We start from the raw sequence: 22,742 nt of genomic DNA, 5'->3' as shown, positions 1-22,742 counted from the left end.
AAAGCAAACATTGATTACACTCCTGTTTGGGGTGATCATTGTACTCCTCTTAAATGTTGCTAAATTATTCATGTTCTGTGAATACATTTTATGGTTCACATGTGGTTCTTAGTTCCCTTAAAATGTATTAAAAGCAGTGGGTTTATTTACATGTTTATCTATTAATTTTGGCTGGTATTCAACAAAAGATACCCTTTGCTACTCAGAAAATTTTTAAGTCTGAAGAATCTGCTTACTGGCTGAATGTACAACACACCAAGGAGTATTCATTTCCTGTATTAGCCTAATGCTGTGTCATTTTTACTACTGTTGTTTATGTAATACTATATGTGCTCTTGCCCTCTTTCTTTCCTACACTAAAGAGTGAGAGAACAAGGTCTCTTCCATGATGGCCTTGTAATATAGATCTGAAAAGTGGTGTTTGTGAGAGCAAACAATATATTGTGAGAGCTGAAAGCAGAAAACAAAAAGGAAATAGCACTTTCCAAGGAAGAGATTAGTGATGGCAAGAGGATGAAAACAGCCAAGGAGAATTTAAATGAGAGAGCACACCTAGAGAGATACTTTTATTCTTTAAATAGTTAAATAGTTAAAGTTAGTTGGGGTGACCAGCAAAGAGAAGCAATTGCAAGCGGGAGAAGACGACAGAAGTGAAACGGAGACAACAGTGAGGAAAGTTTGAAGCTCAGAAAGGGGGGAAAAAAAGACACACATTATGAGGCTGGTTAGGGCTGTAGATAGAAACCTAAAATAAAGATTTGCAAGTGAGTATATAAAGAGACAGTAAAAGAAGATTATAGTTATGGGGATTATAAAGTCATAGTGATCCTTAGGCAGATATTTTTGGCCACAAAACAGTGGATAAAAATACTAAGGGAGAAGATTATGCCAGTGAAGTTGGTAGAGAAGGCTAAGTCAGAATTCTAGGAGGCAAAGTAGGATTTCTTGCTGAAGAATTTTTGGAAATAGTATTGTGGTATGAGCTTGTGAAAGATAATATATAAGAACATTTTATGAAAAGTAAATTACAGTCTAGTGCAAGAAAGAGAAGGTGAAATGAAAGATGCAGAGACTTAGTAAACATTCTCTCAATATTTTAAATGGTTGGAGAAGATTCATGGGAAGAGATGCTTTAAGACAGAGCTTTTGGCAGAAAGCGACAATAAAATGAAGAGAGAGAGGGGGAAGTGAAAAGTAAAATCATGGGAGTAGATTGTGTTGACAAAAGAATAAAAAAACAAAAGCAAAGAAAGAAAAGACAAATGGAGAGAGAAGAAACAAACAGACAAACGAATAAACAAAAGTAATTACTAGACGTATGCTGGGAATGAGGCAGTCCAGATAGAAGCAGAACAAAACAATACAGAGTAATGGAAATCCAGGGGGAAAAAAAGTCTCACTGTGGAAGAAATAGCAGTTGCAGTAGAAAAGGTAGTTTCAGGCATTCTGAAGTGTGTTTATATAGAGTTGCGTGATTGCCATAAAATCTTAAAAAAACTTTTTTTGAACCTTGTGTTTTGGCTCTGACAGATGCAATCTGTTTCCTGTCAGTTCTCTTCAAAACATTACTTTTAATACCATCTTTCTGAGTCAATTCCGTGATAATCTGCTCCCTACTGCTTTTTCTGCCTTTTTTTCCCCCCTCTGCTGCTTTCCTTTATCTAACATATCAGGCTACTTTTATAAAAGGTGCTTTATGCCTTAGCCTCACTTCAGTTCTGTTTAATAGATTTTGATGTCATCAGTCTCTTCCTTCGTTTTGCCCTTAATAAATTAGTTCACTGGTAGTGCAGTTTTCTCTTGAGTCTAAAAATCCATCTTTGAAAACAAAATGAGCCAGGTTAGTTTTAAAGACATGACCATGGCTATGCATATAATATATTGAGGCTAATAGAATACCAAGTGTACCAAATATGATTAATTTATTGTTAATTTGTGTTCTTCTTCTGCCTCACACTATATCGGATATAGTAAGGCCTAATGCTTAACTGAGGCTATAAGCTATTACTGCATCTCTAAGGCTGCTATTTGTATTTTCTGTGACCTGTTTGTACAAGTCCAGGTGCTCCATTTTCTTTTGCAAGAACTTTAGGAAAAAATGAAGACCACTTCAGGACAGGTGATGGTTCAGCTTTACCAGGCCTTGTCATGTTGTTTGCAGTTGCTCCTAAGGGTTATACATCTGACTGTGAAACTCTCCCAAAGCAAAATAATGCATGCATTCGCTCTGTACACCCCCCCACGCACATGTACACACGCGTAGACATATATAACTAAGAACTGTTACAATATGATGATCTGCAGCACCGAACTGAAATTATAATACTGAATTAACCTGTGTATGTTTCTTTAACCTAACACATTGTGCGATTCAGACTACATCGTAGTAATATCCTGAAAGATCAGGAAAGAAACATCTAAGTAGCTTCATCAGAAGATACCTGAGCCACAGCTTAGAAATATTTACTGCTATAATTACAAATGAATCCCATGTGATAGCCAAAAACATTCAGCCAATATCAACATCAAATGTTTCATGAAAATGATGAACATTCTCTGTAAGTTGAGGGGTAAATTATTATTAGATAACTACTTTACAGGGATAGATAATGAATGTGGAAGACTACTTTGTTGTTCAGTCAGGTTAAAAATGATAAAAGCTACCACTGACGCTTATATAATACTACGCTCAATAACCCCTCCTTTGAGGTGTTACTGAAATCAAATCTCAGTTAAAGTTTTTTACACTTTACAAGTCCTTTGATATTAATGCAAGAAATTCATATAAATAAAACATGAAGTTCTACTTGGAAATCTGAGACAATATCACCCACAAGATTGCTCCAGCAAACAAAATAAAAGGTATTCTAGAATGAGATGCACTGTTCTGTTGACATAGTTAAATTTTGTATAAATGAAATTAAATGTTTTTAATTTATGGATAAGTAACCTTACTGCCTGATTGAAGAGTCATGTTTTTCATTTGCTTTCCATCTGGACCAGTGAATATTTAAGCTGCAGAAGGCAGAATAGCTTTAACAAAGGTACTCAGAATGCTACAATAGAACACTGTATATTCTAGTTACTTGAATATCTCTCTGAAAAGTAGTACAGAATTTTGACTTGATGGACTTAATTGTGAATATCAGCATTAGTTTCACGTTTTTTAGGTGAAATAGGCTATAGTGGTGGAATAATGGATGCTCTCAGTACTTGCTGTTGAAGAAGTTGTGTTTTATGTGAACCAGTTACATCTTCATTGAAACAAAGACCAGTACAAGAGAGCAGGATTCACTAATGTGGTCATCAAGAAAAGGCTCGTAGGGAAGAACAGCTGGGTGCTCGTTTCTGGTACAATGAATGTTTCGTTACTTCTACAAGGTAGAGCAGATTCTGGATTTATTGCAGGTCAGATTTGATTGAGCCAAAACCAGTTTAGTTTTTAGGGAAATCACTTTGGAGTTTCAAAGGTGGGGAGGATTTTAAAATCTTTGTAAATAGAATGAAGTGAATCTGGTTCTCCTGCTCTGTAGGATTGAGCAGGGCAGCCCTAGATGTATCAGGAAAAAGTTGTGCTTTTCTATAACAATATTCCAAATACCCTCTTCTTCCCGACTTACAAATGGATGAAATTACATTTTTGTTTGACATAAGATGTCTCAGAATGACACATCCTTTCCTCTTCTGTCCTCTGCCCCCACCATAAATGATTCAAATGGGACTAGGCTTTGTTAGGAGGGGATAGATGCGCTCTTGAAAGGAAAAAAAATATTTGTTCCCACATCGCAAGCCTATATTCATCATAATCAAGTACCCCACGAATTTCTCATCTTGTTGGCAGTGAACAAGGCATGAATTTTATTCAGAATATTAGGAATGAGTCAGATGCGGTTATAATGAAAACATTGTGCAGCTTTATAGCTTTCACAGCAACAAAACCTTTACATGAAATGACAGTAATCGGTATCATAGAATAACAGTATTTAAATGAGTATATTGAATACAGATATGAACTGTATTTATATGATATGAGCACTTGAATTTTCAGAGAATAAAAATTACCTAAAATTATATGAGAGGTCTGAGATAAAGCTAGTGAAAGCTCTGAATTTCTGCTAAGGATTAGAAAGCCAAAAAGATAGGCACAACAGGTCATAGTAGGATAGCATAATAGGGCACCCTGTAGTGCTCAACTATTAAAGGTTTAATCCTTGATTATGAATTTTATTGCTTTTGTATATTTGTCTCAGATGCTTAAAATAATGTTTTCATGGAATTTTGGATTAATATTTTTACATAATTTACTGTAATTACATCATTTTCTGGTTTCTGCTTTTTTAAATCCATCAACTGCTTCTGATTTCAGAACCTTGGCAATGACCCACAGACTGTTTCACAATGATAGTCACAAAGAATTATACATATCTTGGAAAGAAAAAAAGTGATAGACAGGGGTTTGTAGAAGATAGAATTTTTTGTACTCAGGTCAGTTATTTGTAAATTTTCTCAGTATTGGTAAGCCAGAAAAATAGCATAATTTTGCAAGTTTGCTACTGCAAATATATACAGAGTTCTTCTGGAGGGGGACTTAAAACTAAAAAAATTCCAATGTTAATGGATTTTAATGATAGTTGAATGTTAAAATTGGAATGTTAATGGAATTTTAGCCTAAATGAATGTAGGCAAACACCTGTGTGTATTGCTTTCATTTGGCTAGGTCTGGATCTTCGAAGTTATTTGCTGATAGAGTCAAACACTTACATGTAAACTCTCTAAATAATGGCCTTTTTAGTTTATATTTTACTATATAGATCACTATATGAAGCACTGTAAAATCTAGGTATATAAAATCTTAATTTTCTTTCCATATTTCAATTAATTGTGACACTTTTATGTTGTTCACCACGTTGAGCGCTACTGTTAGATTTGAATGTTCTGTTGAACCTCTAAGTGTCTTCCTCACTTGCCATGCACTCTCACTGGTCAATATTCACAAGAGAGAACAAAGTCATTGTACAACTGGAATTAGGGTCCTCCTCCAAAAAAAAAAAAAAAAAAAAAAAAATGGAAAGGATATTGTAACAATTCTTAATTTATTTTTTAGCACATATTAGGTTTTTCTGATGGGAAAATATGCACTGCTGAAAGTATAGTGTTTCTTAGATTGTTGTCTATTCTTCTGAATGTATTTTTGAATGCATTTTTTAAAGTTTTAAAAGAGAAAATAAATAAAATAAAATAAAGTTTTAAAAGAGAAGAGATAAGAATAAGTTCTTCTATTCAGTTAGACCATAGTAGAGTAGCTTGTAATATTATCATGAAAGTGATACAAGTGTTTCACATTTGTACTTACAGGCACTAAAAGTTAAGGTACTGTCCCAGGCTAGATAGAGAGAGGGAAAAAAAATCTTTGTTTAAAAATAAACATTTCCCTTAAACTACTTTAAAGCTACCAGCTTAATATGATGACAATAACAGAGTTATCACATTCTTCCTTCTGCTCTGGACATGAGAAATTTAGAGTTCTTTTCTTCTTTGAAAGAAAGTGACCTGTGTTGACTGCTCTGTGTAATGGAAAAGATTAATTGGGAAAAAATGAGGAGTAGAGATTAGAGAAACAATGGTCTCAGGAAGTCTGAATTCCCTCACCTTCCATGCTCTTTTCTGACTCTTTTCTTACCTTTTCAGGCTACCAGGCTTTTCTTATGAAAATCCATTTTTTTTAAATGCTACTGAAACTGGACTACTTCAGTTCTGTTTAATCTTGGATAAGTTAGACATAATCTGTATAGGCGTCATTCTCTCAAAATTTCTTCATTAACTTAGGAGTTCTCTGGTATTTTCAAAAGTTTTTGAAGAGGAAATAAAGGAGGATATATATATATAAAAGTAGCAATACATGGGTAATACTGTAATGTCAATTATAATCTAGTGATTATAAACTGCCTCTAGGCTTAGCATAATTTCCAAATGATCAGAACATGCAAGAAAATAAATTTGGGAATGAATTTAAAGGAACAGACATAACTTTTTAAATTATTTACCAGGGACATAGGAGAAGAGGTGGTAGTCATTTCCATCCACAAAGACATATTGCCAAATATTAATTGAATCAGAGGGCTAATGGAATGGTGCTGGAAAACCAGAGAATTGGCAGTGATCTCAGTAACCAAGTGCTGCTGTCAAATTTAGGATTTGATCCACTGTCAACTCCTTCCCTGCTGTGAAGAATCATGACATAAAATGGATTCTCCAGACAGTCTGAGACTTGAGCTCTTCCTACCCCAAAGTTAACAGCTGTTGCCAGTTACTAAGTGTAGGGAATACGATTTCAGCTAGAATTAGCAAAAGAAATTTGTAAACTTTTCATTTCTGTGTCTCTTAATTTGTTTGTATACTTATCTGAAAACCGTAATATCTGGACAAAGAATAGATGGAACTGGGGAAAAGTTGTAGCAGACATTTGGCTGCCCCAATTTAATGATAGAGCTAGCTATCCTATAACAGTTGTGTACCTCATAATGACAGTATAACCATTCTGCCCACCATGAGAAGTGGAACATCCTGAAATCTTCTAAATTAAATGTAAACAAAATGAAAATGCAGGCAAGTAGATTTTTTGAGAATTTATTTTGATGTACTGTCTTAAAAGGGACAGACAAAACATAGCAAGATAGATAACACTGGGAGTGTTTGCAATGGTTGCAGAGAAGTAGACGACCGTGGTGAACTAGAGCTAAACTCCATCGGTCTGCCACTTATGGCAGAGTGAATATATAGCATAATCTTTCCTGACAGAACTCAAGATTTGTACATGCAAGATGTGTTAGCATATAATAAATGTACTAAAATATTCAGTACAGATAAACATGCATGGATATAACTATGAAGTACCACTGTGATTATTCCTTAAGTCTACCTTTATAAAGTATTTTGATTAGCAAAAGTCATCTGCTGCATGATTCCTTCTGCTGTTTTCTTAATCTGTCTTCATTTCATTGATGACAGGAGCCCTTTACAACATTCTTTCTAAATGCAAATGATGGCAAATTTGACCACCCAGATCGAACCTTCTCCTCGGTAGCAAGATCTTGGAGAAACAGCCAAAGAGATACCTCAGATGTGAAGGTAACATATATATGAAATATTAAATATTAAATAAATAATTGAGAATTTTCTTTCCTTTATGCTATACTGTTTCATGTAGGGACAAGAGGGTTTTATATTTCGTATCATTATATTAAGTACACTCTGCATATTTTTTAAAAAAGGTAGATGTTGCTAAGCATTATTGCCCTAATAGGAACAATCAAAGATTCTTTGAAGTTGAGTGGATAAAAGGTGTTTTGCTTTTACTGAAAAACAACCTAAGTGATCTAATTTAGATCAGATAATCACGAGATGGAGAAAAGCTCAATAAATTGTTCTTTCCTGCTGTTAACTCAATATTTGGCCCACTCCATAAAACACAGCAGGAATTGGATTTGACCTTAAAGTGTCATATTGTTATAGCTTGCCTAGCTCTGGGTTTGCATTGCCTGGGGCAATTAATAAAGCATTAATGACAAGACCCATTTAAAATGTTGGCTTTTCTGTACAGCTTTAGCTTTTACTTGACTGTGCCTGGGGTTATTATGCAACAATACACATTAGATTAAAACAACTTCTACACGATATACAGAAACAACCGGAGAGCAGGGTGATTTTCCTGTTGTAATTCCTTACCTATTGTTGAATGCAAAGGGTTATTGTTCGTATGCGTGGGACTTTGTTAAAAAGAAAGCAAAATCTTACAATATTATGAATACTATGATCCTTTCCTGATTTATGTTTTCTAGTAATGTTTTAGACAAAGACAGTAGTGTGCCATTAATTGCTTTTTTTCTTTATTTTTAAATTAATATACGCCTCTTCTACTCCAATACTGCCATACTAAAGGAAATATTAAAGTCAAGGTCACATTGCCATTACGTGTTGACTTAACTTGACAAAAGAAGGGGATGTAAATTTGCTGATTTATTTTTATTCCAGAGCCTCTGGTTGCATAAATACTACAGCAGTCTCAGAAATGTGTATCGACAAACCATGTTATTGTTATTCAGTTTCCACAGAAAAGTGAATTTTAAATTGTGTAGCCTTCTTAACATATAGAAGAAATGCTTTTTAAAGGAAAGAAGTTAATCTAAACCTCTTAAAACACATTCCATGTATTTGTTTGTATTTTTGTTGACTCTCTAGAAGTCTAGAAGTATTTTAAGCATTATCACTATTGTCTTTGAAAGAAAAAAGAAAGAAATATTGAACTTGTTAGAAGGAATTCAAGTTAGTATCTGTTGTATTTGAAATGAAGCAATTTCTTCAAATTCAAACTGAAGACATTTTGATTTTTCTTTTCCATAAAATCTATTTTTCTTGGAACTCCGCCTGTATATCTGTGAAAATGGCCTCTAAGGAATGAGGCTGAAGCAACTGAGAAGAGCTTTAAGCTGAGGAATAAGGGAAGACAGTTGGATTTGACTGTAATCTTTTTGTCTGACTGTAGTACGTAGGAGGAGGGCAGTTACATGCATGAGGGCATAGCAAAAGATAAAGGAGTATTTGGGGACAGAAGGAGCAATGGCATTCAAGTAAGGTATATAATTAGTAAAAGTTTCTTCGTAAACTAACAACCAAATGTGTTACCAGCAAATCAGAGAACCAAAATGTTTGTATAAAAACAGTAGGAGTCTAGTGAATGAAATGAGGTAATTTAAATTGCTGCTGCCAGTGACTGTATTGTAGGGATACAGGAATCGTGGAGGGATGACAGTTATCATTTAAAACCTTATTTATATTTTTAAAAATTACTTAAAAAGAAGAGATATTAAAAAGATGCTTAAAAGACATTTTTTAAAGGGTACATGCTTTCAGGAAAGGAAGGCAAAAGATGAAGATATGGGGTAGTTATGTGCTTGATGTCTTTGTGTTTAAATAAGGGAGTGGGAGATAGCTTGGATAAAGTAGTAACAGTTAAGGGTCAGTGTCACACTGGGAGAAAGACTGTAAAGTAATTTATTCTAGAGTACATTTGGGAGTCTTCTGAAGTCCCAGGGTTAGATTTGTGTGTGTGTGTGTGTGTGTATTTCTGTCATGTCATTAGAAAGAGAAGTACTATTTGGAGCTAAGTCATTACAGAAAATCTAGTCTGGCTCAGATGAGATATGATAGCCAAAAAATGTTTTCTCCAGAAAATCCCTGATTGGTCTGTTCAAGGATACTATAGGGATTAAAGATGCTGGTTTAGTGTGGTTTTGTTCATTAATAAAGATACAGAGAAGGTGGTTTTAGAAGTTAACCTTGAATTGATTTATTGTGCTTTGATTCTGCTTAAGATAAAAGGAGATAAATAAAGGCAGATTTGAAAATAAGCTAAGTCTTTAAGGGCTGGCAAGGCAAATAAAAAAGAGTTCTTCAGCTGTTCAACTAAAAAATAAAAAGCAAGTAAAAGTGTAGGGAAGGAAAGAAATTTTGTTGATGTATTTAATATCAGCATTCAACACATTGCTTGATGGAATTCATTTACTATATATTGATAGAAAGCTATTCCACTACTGGAATGAGTATGGAGTAGTGTCTGTAAATGCATTGCTATTTTGTGTTCGGTTTAAAAAGTAAACTTGAAGGCCAGCAAACCAACCTTCAAGCCAGCCTTCTAGTGAGACCAAAGCTACATACTTAGCATTATAATAACTAAAATATCTCATGGCATCTAAATGCCACCTTAAATCATCTGTTTTTTCTTTCATTTGTTTCATAGCTGTCATATTCTTGAAGGAGACAAGTTTTTATTTTTGCTTTGCTCAATTTTTAGTACGTATTCAGGCTGGACAAAGCAAATCCTTAGTGCTGGGAACTTGCTAGTGGAAACCTATATCCAAACTGGAGTGAGCCATAAGACTGATAGACTGATTTACAGGGAAAGAAAAACATATGTACACCTTGGGTAATTAATGTGTAAAGAGAAGACAGGGTAACATAAACAGAAAAATATGAAAGGCAGAAATGTTTGTCAGGCACTAGAGAGACACCTCAGAGGCATGGTAGGTAGAAGAGTTGAAAAGTGTTCACCTATCTAACAGAATTTGAAAAGTTAAAGTTAAATTGAGTATTCTCTGAATTTGAATATCCTCACAAGGAAAAGCAAAAGTCATTAATTCTTAAGATTCTTAGAAAAGTAGACGGGCCAGACCCTGGAAAATGAGTATCAGGGACAATCATGAATTGACAGGAGGATGCACTAGTTGACCCTTTTGGCCCTGTCCATTTGTACAGTCTGTGTTTCTTAGTGATAAAGCAGCTAATTGTTGCTGTTGTTTGTTGCTTAAGATCTTAATGAACTTCATTTCTCAATGCCATGACATCAGGGCCAACTTCTCCCTGAGGCTTCGGAGTTCATTCTGCAAAATGATGGGAAACTGAACTATTATTAATGCTACAAATACTCCATTTTTTTTTCAGATTAGTTGTGCTACTGCTTGGAATGCCTTACAGGCTTTTTATGCATTTTAAGTTTTTCAAGTCATTTCAAAAGTGGAAAAGAAGTGACATTTGGGGAGTCACCAAGAAAGCCCCTCAAAATCCCTTCCCTTTTTTCTCCTCTCTCCTAAGAACAACAACCTCAGTCTTGCACAATAAAATAACATTAAAATAGCTGCAGCTGTGTGAATGTGAAACAACCAGAGATTCATGTTCAGCTGTCTGATAACATCTAATATTTATATAGTGGTCCTGAAACTGAAGTGCAGTGAAAGTAGATACTGTGCAAAAGAGAAGATGTGTAGTGCTTGCATGCGAGTGCAAACCCTTAAAGCATGTTCTCTGTCAGTGCTCTGCATATTTTGTGTAGCTTCTTCCCGGCTGCACATGCAGTTATAAATATGGGTCTCTGGGAGTGCCACGTACGTGGTATACACACTATATAGTGCACTGTGCACACTCTGAATGGTTTTCCCACCCTGAGGTTTTATGAGCCCTCCTTTTAGTCAGTATTTGGTACGTGGAATCTGGACTATCCATCAAAGCCATGAACTTTCTAAACTGTTAAGAATAGCAACTGTTCATTCATCGGATATTCCGTAGCATATGTTTTAAGTTCATGTGAACTGCTTTAAGTACATTTAATCTCTGATCTCAGTAATCTCATTAATTACTGTGGCACAGGTTAGGAAATAATTTAAAACACCATGTGTAGTGAATTAATCTGCTATTTTCAAAGTTGTACCTTGTGAGATGGCCACAACTTTTTCTTTCAAATAGTGTATTAAATAAAGATGTGAGTTCTTTTAATTCTTTATTAGCATGTCTATTAAGAAACCTGTTTTTGAAATTAATTCTTTTAGAAAAGCAAAATCTTAAGTACCATTTTTTTTTGATAGATGATTGTTTAAGAAAGCGGACTGTGAGCTGCTTTATTCCTAAATCACTTCTGAAATGCAACAGTCAGTGTTAATTTGTAAACTGCAATTTTTAAGCTATGCAAACACTTTTCATGACAGCATTTTTCCGCAACTTTAATGTATTCTCAAAGAAAACTTCCAAACCACCTCTTAAAAATGCTTCATTCAAATTTTAAAGAGAAATACCTGACATTTAGAAAGGAATGTCTATTTAAGAAGCTGCAATTCTGTTGGTCACTCTCCATTTTCACATCTATGCATCTTTTTTTCACACATGCTCACTCTGCCTCTCTCTCCCACTCTCCCTTCTTCCCTCCCTCTCTTTGGATATGTGTAGTCTCTTCTGGAACTAAACCATTTCACATTGAGATAATGAAAATAAGGCTGTGGTGGTAGTTTGATCAGTCTGTAAAAAGCAAGCCGTAATTTGCACTTAATCCACTCCTTGGATTGTGACAGAAAGTACAGCATCTTTGAAAAATGTAGTGTACAATAGCTTACAGCTCAGTGGGTGACTAAAGGTTTACTTGTACAGTTTAGTTCAGTACATCTGTGCAGTTTTGGTTCATTCTGCAGGAGACCTGTTCACCTGTGTTGGATGAAGCGGAATGAATGCAGTATGTGCTGTATTAGAGTGGTAACACACAAGGGAGAACGTGGATAACACAGTTTATTTTATTGTGTCTCCCTTTATCAACATCGACCTTCTCTCGAGATAATCAGTACAAGCTGGAAGAAGAATGAATGTTAGCGGAGCGACCTTTGAGGAAACAAGTCACCCGGAAATGACCATAACGTGGCCAGTCAGCTTTCACATTTCTTCCCTCCCTCCCCCTCTTTCAGGTTTTTGGTAACATTGACTTCCAGAGAACCTACTGCTCAGGCACTAATCTCTCCTAATGCCTCTCCAACTTGTTATATTACTTTTTGAATAGTGTGTTTAGAAGTCAGAAAGGTAGCTATGTCAAAATGTCATTAAGGTGCCATAGTGGAAATTAACACAGTTAATGGAGCTACTCATGGCTGACTCGTTGACCCAGTACTAGGCTCTTGTGGGATTAATGGATGCCAGGGGATCAACCTTTGGGGAGAAAAAGAAAGAAAGAAAAAGAAGTGGCAGCTTTAAAACCTTGAAGTGAATTATATTAGAAAAGTGAAAACGTCTGGGTTGGATTTGATTTCACTAGGAGGCCATAAAATAGTATACTCCTAGCAAAACATATTAAACAGAAACGTCAGATTTGATGCAAATGGTATACAATTATGATAGTGTTAATAGTGGTCCTCTATCACCCCAAGACATATTTTTAAAGTTTAATTTCTCAGCAGCTTGGATTTGTCACAAGCTTGTAAATTAGAAAATGTGTTGTGGGATGTTTTCTCATACAAAGACACAAGACATATAATACTGTTAACTATACCTTGGAGTTTTAGTAGAGCTATTAAAATAAACTAGAGATCACGTTTACAGACAAGAAATGTCTGTTATAATATTCATTTTACCTTTTCTTTTTACACTCTGTAGCTTTACTGCATTGTTCGTCGCTCGAGAAGAGCCACGCTCATCGGGCAATTTGAAAGGTAGCTGACTATTAAATGATAGATAGAAAGCTAACCTGTCTTATTAGAAGTGTGAATGAAAGGGGAGCAAAGGAGGTTACCAGCTTGTGAAATGTCAAGGACAACTAGACAGAAATTACTGCAAATGGATTTAGATCACTAGAATCCCTATTTTTATTAACTCTTTGAACCCTAGATATTTATTGTGGTAAGAAATTACCCATGACAGGTTATGTAGTCTGAAAGATTTATTTGGATCCTTTGATATGTTTTGGTTGTAGCAAAGAAACCAATAAAATTCACTGAATCATATTAATTTATACAAAATTATACATCAGCTGAATGGAATACAATAATAATAACAATATGCATGTGAATCGCTTACTTGACCAGTGAGTATTTATTTTTTTTTCAACGTTAGGTTTTTTTGTTTTATTTCCTTGCATTTCCTCATTTTATGCTTGCAAACAGATGTAACTTCTAGGGAAGTTTATTTTGTGTTGTTATTTATGATGCTTTCCGTTACATCTTGATTTATACTGGCTGACTAAATGCTTATAGTTTAGGAAGATAATATTTTGAGATTTTTCTTTCGTGAATATTTGTAGTTTGAAATAGAAATTTTTCAGAGAAGAAAAACTTTCTTGAAATCATAACATCAGGCAAGCATTCCTTTGTATAGAGCGGAGTTTGCATTGACCCTTTACCTTTAGCTACAGTAACTATGAAATAGGAGTTAGAAGGACCCACTTATCAAATATTCTGTGTGTTAAGTGGCAAACATGTCTGGAGACAGAAGACCCTCTGTGTCCCACCCACTGATGTGGATATTATCAATGAGAGTCATTATTCTCTGCTAATTTCTGGGTCTCCTAATCCCTACTTTAAGGGTGAGTTTAACAAAGTATGGAAACTGTGGTTTGTAGGAACCTAGGCTATATGGCAAAACTATGCACAAAAATGAATGAAAAAGGACAGCTACTATGAGAAAAATCTGCAATCTTAATCTCTGATCTAAAGACCACTGCAGTTGATAAAAATGTTAATTTCTGCCTCTGTGTGATGAGCATTTGACAAAATATAACAGGGCCCAAGCTTGTAAGAGTAAATTATGTTATATACTGTTTAAGAACAATTTGATAAGGTCTTATAATAGTTAGGTATAATCAAACAAAAGTTTGGCAGGAGGTTTGGGAAGATTAAAAGAACTCTTTTGCAGCTCTAAATAAAGTTAAGCAGTAGAGTAATGTGCAAGGTAAAATCATTGTCATTCTTTGGGACTTCTAGAACTTGACAATGTATAAAACTGACATTACAAATATGTAGTAACCTGTGTAAAGACAAAAAGAGTAATCTTTTCTCCACATGCATAATAGATTGTTGGACAGGACAAGGAAAAATGGGCTGAGATCATATAAGGAAAGATGCAGGCCAGGCATTAGGTAAAACTTCTTTCTATGAAAAATACTGAAGTCAGTTGATGGAAGGATTGTGGAGCTGCTGTCATTCAATTTCTGGGACAGCAGAGTAGACAAGCATCTGTCAGGTAGTAGGTGTAGTTGATCTTTTTTGGACCAAGGAATGGGCTAGATCACCTCTTATGTTTGATCCTGAAGAACTAGGTATTTGAGATATTCCCCCCGCTCTCCTGAACAGGAAAATCACCAGAAGAGCTTTCTGTCTCTACCCATATACTTTATTAGAATATAAACTGGAACACACACGCTTTTGAGATAAAGAAGACTCAAACTTTGGTTTTGAAAATAAGCCTAGCACTTGCTAATGTCCCTTCTTGTGCTCATTCTTGAAACTTTCGGAGGCTTCTTGCTTAAACAGTCCTCTCCAGGTCCTAGGAAAGTTGTCCTCTTTCCGCTCCCACTGTGATTTCCTCATGTCTGCTCTCTGCTTCTTGCTAAGCAAGCTTGGGGCTGTGGAGGAAGGCAGCATTTGCCTTTCCTTCCTCACTCAGCATCTGCAGATAGCATGAGGTAGGACAGCTTTTTCCTTTTTCAAAGCAGTGAAGAGAAAAAAGCGTCAGAATAAACTGTGGACAAGTAAACCTTTCTATCGCACTTTTGTAGATTCCCTCTCATCTTCTATTTTCTATGCTTCTAAGCATCTGAAGACACATTTTGAAGAACTTGCCAATGCTAGCAAGTTCGTCATGATGGAATGCCACAAGATTCTGTGATAGGCCTGTTTTTTAGTACATATTCATTAGTTTCTAGAAATGAGAAGGGGATGGATCTATCTGAATTGTTTTTAAGGGTGCTGTTATTTAGTATGGTCAACAGTGGAGGCAACAAATTTTCAAGAGAAATTAAACAATGCCAAAGCAAATGGAATGGTTAATGCAAAATGCTGGAAATACGTAAGTGTCTGGGAAAAGTCACATGCTACATTGCGTATGTCTCAATAAAAGGTTCAATTTGTGCTATGTAGCACTCAAATAAGCACACAAAATTGTAAGCTGAACTAAAAATAGCATTGAAGGGAGTACTCAGACTAATGGTTTTATTTAATTTTTTGAAATATTATGTTTAGTTTAGTTATTCTGACTAAAAAAAAAATAACAGAATGTGTTGCTGAAATGATTTGGGATCTAGAGAGAGTGCCAATGTGTCATTTTAAAAGGGATTTAGAAACCTGGCACTGCTTAGTTTCCAGAGCACAGGAATAAGACAGGTCAAACTAAACATATACAATATAATAAATCTTATGAAGAAAGTGATTCATATGCTTTCTGTTTACTCTATTTCTATTTATGTTTTCTGTTATCCCAGACAAGGGAACATTAAATTACATTGAAAGAAAATAGCAACAAAGATAAAATTACTAGATGGAAATACCATTAAAAATATTCAGTGACTTAAATTCCTTTGTTTCAAGATACCACTGAAGTCAAAAGGTTAGTTGAATTCTAGTAAATGCTAGATGTGCCTCTGAGTAACACAATTCTTTAAGATACATTAGATGTAGAAGTTCACAATTAGACTCTCAATCTTGCAAATTTGAAAAAGAATCTATATATGTTTGATAGACTAAAAACCTTCCTTGCTATTTGACATTATAGGTTAGTACACCACCATATTACATAAAAAGTCGTGATAATTGAGTAGCAGTGGTATATGTTTCAAGGATCTTGTTCAAAATAGAAATAAGCTTTGTTTAAAAGTTATAATTTCTTTTCTTAATAATTTCTGTTTCATTTGAGTATGATGCTTACGTATTTTGATCTAATAAAATTTCCACGTTCATAGGTCTTCAAGAATTTGATGTTTCTTTGAGACAACGCTTTTAGTTTGTCAGTCAGTAATTTGTAGGTGTAATTTGCACATGTTGCTTTGTGGCCAGCCCTTAGTCCAAATTTAACAGTAATTTATTGAGCTCTGGAAAGGTTTCTGTCTGTTTTTCTCCAACTAGGTGGATTGTTCATTCTTTTTAGATAGACCGAAGGAAAAAAAGAACCTTAGCAATAATGAGCTTTGTTTAGAGGAAAAGGCAGAAGTTTGCTTTTTGAAATACCCTGAATAAATTTTCTTAAATAAATTCTTAATATATATATTTTTAATTTTGTGGTATATAACCAAACTTAAGACTGCCAGTCAAATAATCTGCTTTCTTCTGACATTGTAGGATATTCAGAATTGCTTTTTGTTTGGCTTTGCTTTAGATCCTGTTCACAATTTACCACATGTAATATTTTCTAATGTTTGGGGATTTTTGAAATTACATGTTTTATAATGAGCTATTAATTCAATCTCAGGCTCACTTGATTAGTATTTTGAACTAGTTAGATATTGTTTGGCATTATGTTTTAGTTTAATCTGGATTCATATTGTTTGTGGTATATTACAAATAATGTGAAGAACCCAAGCAAATTGTCTCCCTAAAATATACTTACAATTTTAACACATTCATATATTTGGTTTTAGTGATTAAACTTGAAAGAACCATCTATGCTTTAACTGCTCTATTCTCTATGGAATTGTAGATCAGATTTAATTAGACAAGTTTGTGTCTGCAGTAACTTTTTTACGCTCTGCGTGTCTGCAGTCTTTGAAAGGACCACAAAGAGATTCAGATTTCAGGTGCTGTGTCATCAGTTTTGATCATGTTACACAACTGAATGCCATAATGCTTTTAACAACTTAATTTAGTGAATTTAATCTATATCCGGTTATTAGAAAAGAGATGGCGGGTTTTAAAGCTTTTTTGTTATTGCAGTTCAGCAGTTGTTATGTAAAAACAATCACATTTCTATTTAACTATCCTAGAAACTGGGAAAACTTATCTCAAATGCAATAATACACTGTAGATGATCTTTGCTACTCAGTTAATGAACGTTCACAGCTTAAATGTAATTTAAATTACAATTAAATGCCCTTAAATTTCAAGGGCATTTACTGTACTGACATTTTTTCTTTCCATATTTTTTCCTATAGTAGAATACAGATGAAATTTTCTTAAAGTAGAAAAGTTCATCCACTCTGAATTGTATTTCCTTATGTATATAACCAAATTACCACCTTTTCTTATGCATTTTAAGCATAAAGAGAAATATACCAAAATGGTGTTATATTAACAACTTTTTTTCCTTTTGAATAAGTTTAGCTAAATAGTGATTAAAAAACCCAACATATTTATAGTATTAAAGGTTCAGCATGCAGGTTTTTTATGAATTATCCTAATCTGTTTTATTGATATGTACTGCTTTTCCCAAATTATATCTTTTATGAAAACAAATATGGAAAAAAATAAATATTATCTAATATTTCATTATGATATGTATTTTTGAACTAAAGTACAAAAAATAAATTATAAAATTTCGCAGAAACATGAGACAGACAGAAATGTTTTAATGGCTACTACAATCGAGACTGATTCTGGCAGCATCATTTAGCATCTTTGTGTAAAGGTAAAGTTACATGGTGTGTTTTCTCCCTGCTAGGAGTTAATTCCAGAGTTTTACTACCTACCGGAGATGTTTGTCAACAGCAATGGTTATAATCTAGGAGTCAGAGAAGATGAAGTTGTTGTGAATGATGTTGAGCTCCCTCCTTGGGCCAAGAAGCCTGAAGACTTTGTCCGTATCAACAGGATGGTAAGCAGCATTTTAGTTCAGCCTGAATTATGTGGTCTGTGTTTTGATGAACTAACCTATTGCTGTTTTTGTCAAACCTCTTTAGAGCTAAAAGTTTAAAAAATAAAAAAAAAAAATGAAAGAGAGTTTTCATTCTGTTTTGCTTAACAGAACTCTGTATTTTACAATGGATTTTCCTTTAATGTGCCCAAATAATGAAGTTAATAATGAACAATAAATAATTGAATTATTTATTCTCTCATGAGAAGGCATCAGATGGGCATCAGTTGAACAACACAGGACAGCCAGAAAAATTCAGGCTGTTCCTCCTGACTGTCTTCTACAAGGAAAAAAAGTTGTTATAAATGCTTGTATATAGAAAGAAATAGTATATTCCTTACTTGACTGAAGCTAGGTCAAAAGAAATGAACTGGAAGTGCAGAAATTCAGAGTTAAACCAACAACTGTAGCATCTGAACAAATTTTGCAAAAGAATTGCTCTGATGTAAATCACTATGAAGTCTGCAGAATTTTTAGCATGAAAAACATTTTTCTATATTACATATTTTTGTTTAGTTTTACAGATAATGTGGTAATAATAGAATTAATACATAGGAATGTTTCTAGTTATTTTTTAGGAAAAACAAGGTATATTCTGATGTTTAGACCAGCAATAGCTCAATTTCTACCTTGGAAATGGATCTTCCTTAGAATGTGTTTTACCTGTGTTGTTCATACATTCTTTCAAGCTGTTTGTTTCCATACAGTTGTGGAACTGTTCAGCTTGTACATCATTCCCTATGGTGCTTTTGTGGTAGCATTGTAAATCTACTAGAGTTGTTTTTCTTATGATCAGTTTGGCAATTTAATTTCAAGAACTGTATATTTAAGGGAAATTGTTCAGGAGTTGATGGAAAAAATAGCCAAATGAAGTTCAAAAGAACAGCAGAATATTATAAAAACAAACTTATTCCTAGATGTCCATGATTTAGAAGTGTCCTGTATTTAGAACAGTAAATGATTTGACATATGCATAGCAGTCTCCTAAGGAAGCGGAGGCAACCTCGTTGCTTGAGACATATGAAATGCACAAAACGAAACACAAGGAATGTTTTCCAGGGAGTAGTCCTTTACTGGCAGGAAGAAGCTGAATGATATTTTCCTTCTTTTTCTTGGCTGATTCCTCTCATAGCTGCATGTATTGTAACATTCCTTAAAAAAAAACAAGTAATTGTCACAGCTTTTGGCACTAAATTTGGATGCAATATTATTAGCAAAAAAGAGGGCCACTAAAAGGGCTGCAATTCTCCACTAGATACTTCAGGGTGATGAACACGATCACAGATAAGTGTGTCTCTGGAGTGCCCATGCCACCGCGTAGAGCCTATTTTCAGCCTGTGGTTGTGGCTAAACCTGTACAGGGCCCCGGAGTAATTGCACTGAAGCTGACCAGAGGCTTAGTTTTGACATCTGCAAGAACAAAGGGAGATAGGTTTGGTGTGAGACCTTTGTGAAAAAGGATAAACAAACTGCCACCTATTGGGGAAAATAATGAGAGATGCGTCCTAATGACGCCCTTTGGGAAATTTTATACAGAAAGCGCCTTCTCATATCCTAAACTGTGTTTCTCCATCCTTCCTTTTGTAAGTACAAAGGTAGAAAAATTAATATGATGAAAAAAGGCACTTTGTGATAACAGAATACTTGAATGTGAGCATGATGTGACATTGATTTCTGTGGTGCAATTTCTGCTTTTGAGAAAATACAGAGGGGGTGTGGTGCTGGGACATTTACGGCTGCTGAAGAACAGCTGCTTGCATGAATTCAGGGTATAGCATTTACACCCCTTCAGGACCATACTTTCAATAAAAGATAGTAGTTAAAAGCTGGAAATGCTTTTTAAATATTAAGCTGTCAGAGCATTAGTGACTGATTCCATATGTGTGTAAGTATGCTCAGACTGCCACAGGATAGACAAACTTATGTTAAGATCAGAGTAGTGTTGGAATTACTGGCTTCAACTTCTTGAGCACTCCTCGGATTCCTAAAATCAGAAATGGTCTCACTGACATATCATATACCCTTCCTATATTTTCTGTGTCCCCACAGACGTGAGCATCATGCTGTTATGATATAGTTTTGCCTGGAGACATTTTCTGCATCGCCTTTATCCATCCCAGCATCTAGTCTTAGCAAGAGCATGATCAGTAGTTAAAGTCTGGCTCTCCACAGACCCATGCTATCTTCAACTGGGCAATCCGATGATGTTCACAGATGATATGAAGTTAGGAATTATTAGAATTAGGAGAAAGAGGTATACATTTATTTGAATTAGGTACAGAAAATACACTGAAAATCGCCTTGGAAGGAAAGATTTAAAGGTATGGAAAGCAGAACTCTGGAAACAGAAATAGTACCAAAAGAGAGCAGAAGCAAGGGAAGGGTAGTAATAAACAGCAATTACATTAGATAGCACTCTAATTCTACACGGCATCAGAAAAACAAGTGTATTTTGAGGCCATCTGTGGAGAATCATTGCATCACAGAGAATATAAACAGTTGTACCTTTCTATGGTCCTTTTGAGACTGCACCTGCATTATTGGATTCATTTCTGGGCAATTAGATGACAGAAGTAGTATTCAAAATTGGATGGAGTTCAGAGGATAGAAACAGTGTGAATAACTTGGAAATGTTTAAAGAGCATGCTATGCAAATAGTTTGTTATAAAGCTTATCATATAGAAGTAGCAAGTAGCTAAAGTAGGATAATCCCTTTATGAAAATGTAGATAGCATGTATAGTAAGAAGTAATGGAATTATATTTTGAAAGGTAAAATGTGTCATAATTTATCAGAAAAACTTCTTCACGTAGGGATTTATTAGCACATGGAACAAACTGCTTATACCTTCTTGTTTGGAGCACTAAAAATAGACTGGACAAAATATTTAAAAATGTGCCGTAGGGAACAAACTGGAAGTTTAACATTCCTTAACTCATCTATGAGTCCATGTTTTGAACCGGTCAGCAGATGTATTATTCAGTTAGGTCATCCCTAGGCCAAGCTTTGGGTGTTGCACAAGAATCTATCTCAAGAAAAAAAAATGCGTGGGTGTGGTGCTGAGGTGTAAAACAGCAAGCATATGCGCACAGGGAATTTCCACATGGCTTAGCAAAGCAAGTAGAGAACAAGTTTGCAGGAAAAGCACATAAAAGGGAAGAATATTTCAAGTGTGAACCTGATCCATTGTCTAATGCAATCAGTGCTAGTCACTTCCTTTCAAGGAAAAGCATCCTGTGTGGTGCTGCAGAGAGGGCTCTTGTTTTCCCAGTTGACAATATTCTCATGTCTTCATATGTATTTTTTACCTGCCTCAGTCACACGTGTAGTGTAATTTTGTATAGGAGTAAATACAAATCTTTATATACAGCCTACTTAGGCAATTATAAATGTAAACCTTTAAGTGGCAGGAATAATTTCAGCATACTCAGACTTAGCAAAGCAAGTAGAGAATAGCTACAGAAAACATCATAGAGACATAGTGGCATAAATTGACATAACAATTTAGCCAAGTAGTTAACATACTTTACTAAAATTGTGTTCAAGCTAAAAAGTGTTTTCTTGGGACTGCTCTGTTTGATTGTTCTGTTGGGTATTTTATGTTCCCAAGTAAACACAGAAGTCGAAATGAAAATGGTTTTCCACTAAAAGCAATTCCATTAAACTCCTGAAAATTAGACTTATTATAGAGCCTGGAAAAGATATTCAGTCTGGTTACTTTTAAGACTGATTACAGTAGATTCTAAAGCACTCAGTGTGTACATCAGGGATTTTTGTAGCAGTTTTATTTATCCATACAAAGCTAGACTGATTACGCCGGACTTACTCATGAAACATTAATAAAGCCCTATGTTCAATGCTAACATGATTATGGTCTGACCTCAGTGATGTCAGAAAGGACAGAGGCAGAAAGTGTCCCTGATAACATTACCCTAATGCTGGGCTCATCAATCATAATCTCTCGGTTTACTAGGGAAAAAAAAAAAAAAAAAAACACACATAAAACCTTCCACAGATGTGCATCTGTAGTCCTACTCAGCCTCTCAATCCCCACAGACTTAGAGCAGCCCTGAGAGCCAGAAATAGAACATATTCAGTCAGTAAGTCAAGCGTGCTAAATCAAGGCAGGGAACACCACTGTGAAACACTGAAGCAGAGTTTTTATAATAAGCATTCTTTAGTTTGGAAACAAAAGATGCAATATTGTGTAATTCAAAGTTAATTGTAATGATAATTTGATTACGCTTTCTGCACATTTTAAATTACAAATTACAATGTTGAGTAAAATGCATTGACTATAAATGATATTTTTGAGAGTCTAAATGGTGTCCTGTTTTTGTAATACATATTTTGTCACTGTTACATAACTCTGTTGTTAAGACTGAATTGTCTTTCTTTCTGTGAAGTGATTTATTTGCACTCTTCTGCCACCAGTTTTATTTTTTCTACTGCTCCCTGGCTACTCAGAAGCATGCACAGTATTTCATAATTAAAAAGCTTCTTGAATAGTCATTAGATACATATATTATTAAATCTCCATGCTGTAAGGTTCTGGAAGATTTATCTTTTTTTCCTCACCATTCAGCAGAAGCTGACATTCCTTTT

General features: G+C 34.8%; 1 protein-coding gene across 2 annotated transcripts in view; it reads left to right on the top strand.

The window, feature by feature from the left end:
• Positions 1-22,742, top strand: part of NBEA (neurobeachin) — a 519,777-nt gene that overhangs the window by 443,531 nt on the left and 53,504 nt on the right. For both annotated transcript variants that reach the window (XM_062567111.1, XM_062567112.1), the window contains 2 exons: positions 7,009-7,128; positions 17,947-18,099. In XM_062567111.1, coding sequence (XP_062423095.1) covers positions 7,009-7,128; positions 17,947-18,099 — 273 coding nt within the window. The remainder of the gene's footprint in view (positions 1-7,008; positions 7,129-17,946; positions 18,100-22,742) is intronic.

Source organism: Rhea pennata, chromosome 1, assembly GCF_028389875.1.
Source record: "Rhea pennata isolate bPtePen1 chromosome 1, bPtePen1.pri, whole genome shotgun sequence".
In the NCBI taxonomy this organism is placed as follows: Eukaryota; Metazoa; Chordata; class Aves; order Rheiformes; family Rheidae; genus Rhea; species Rhea pennata.
The sequence above is the reverse complement of the archived record's forward strand: the minus strand, read 5'-3'. Positions and strand labels throughout refer to the sequence as shown.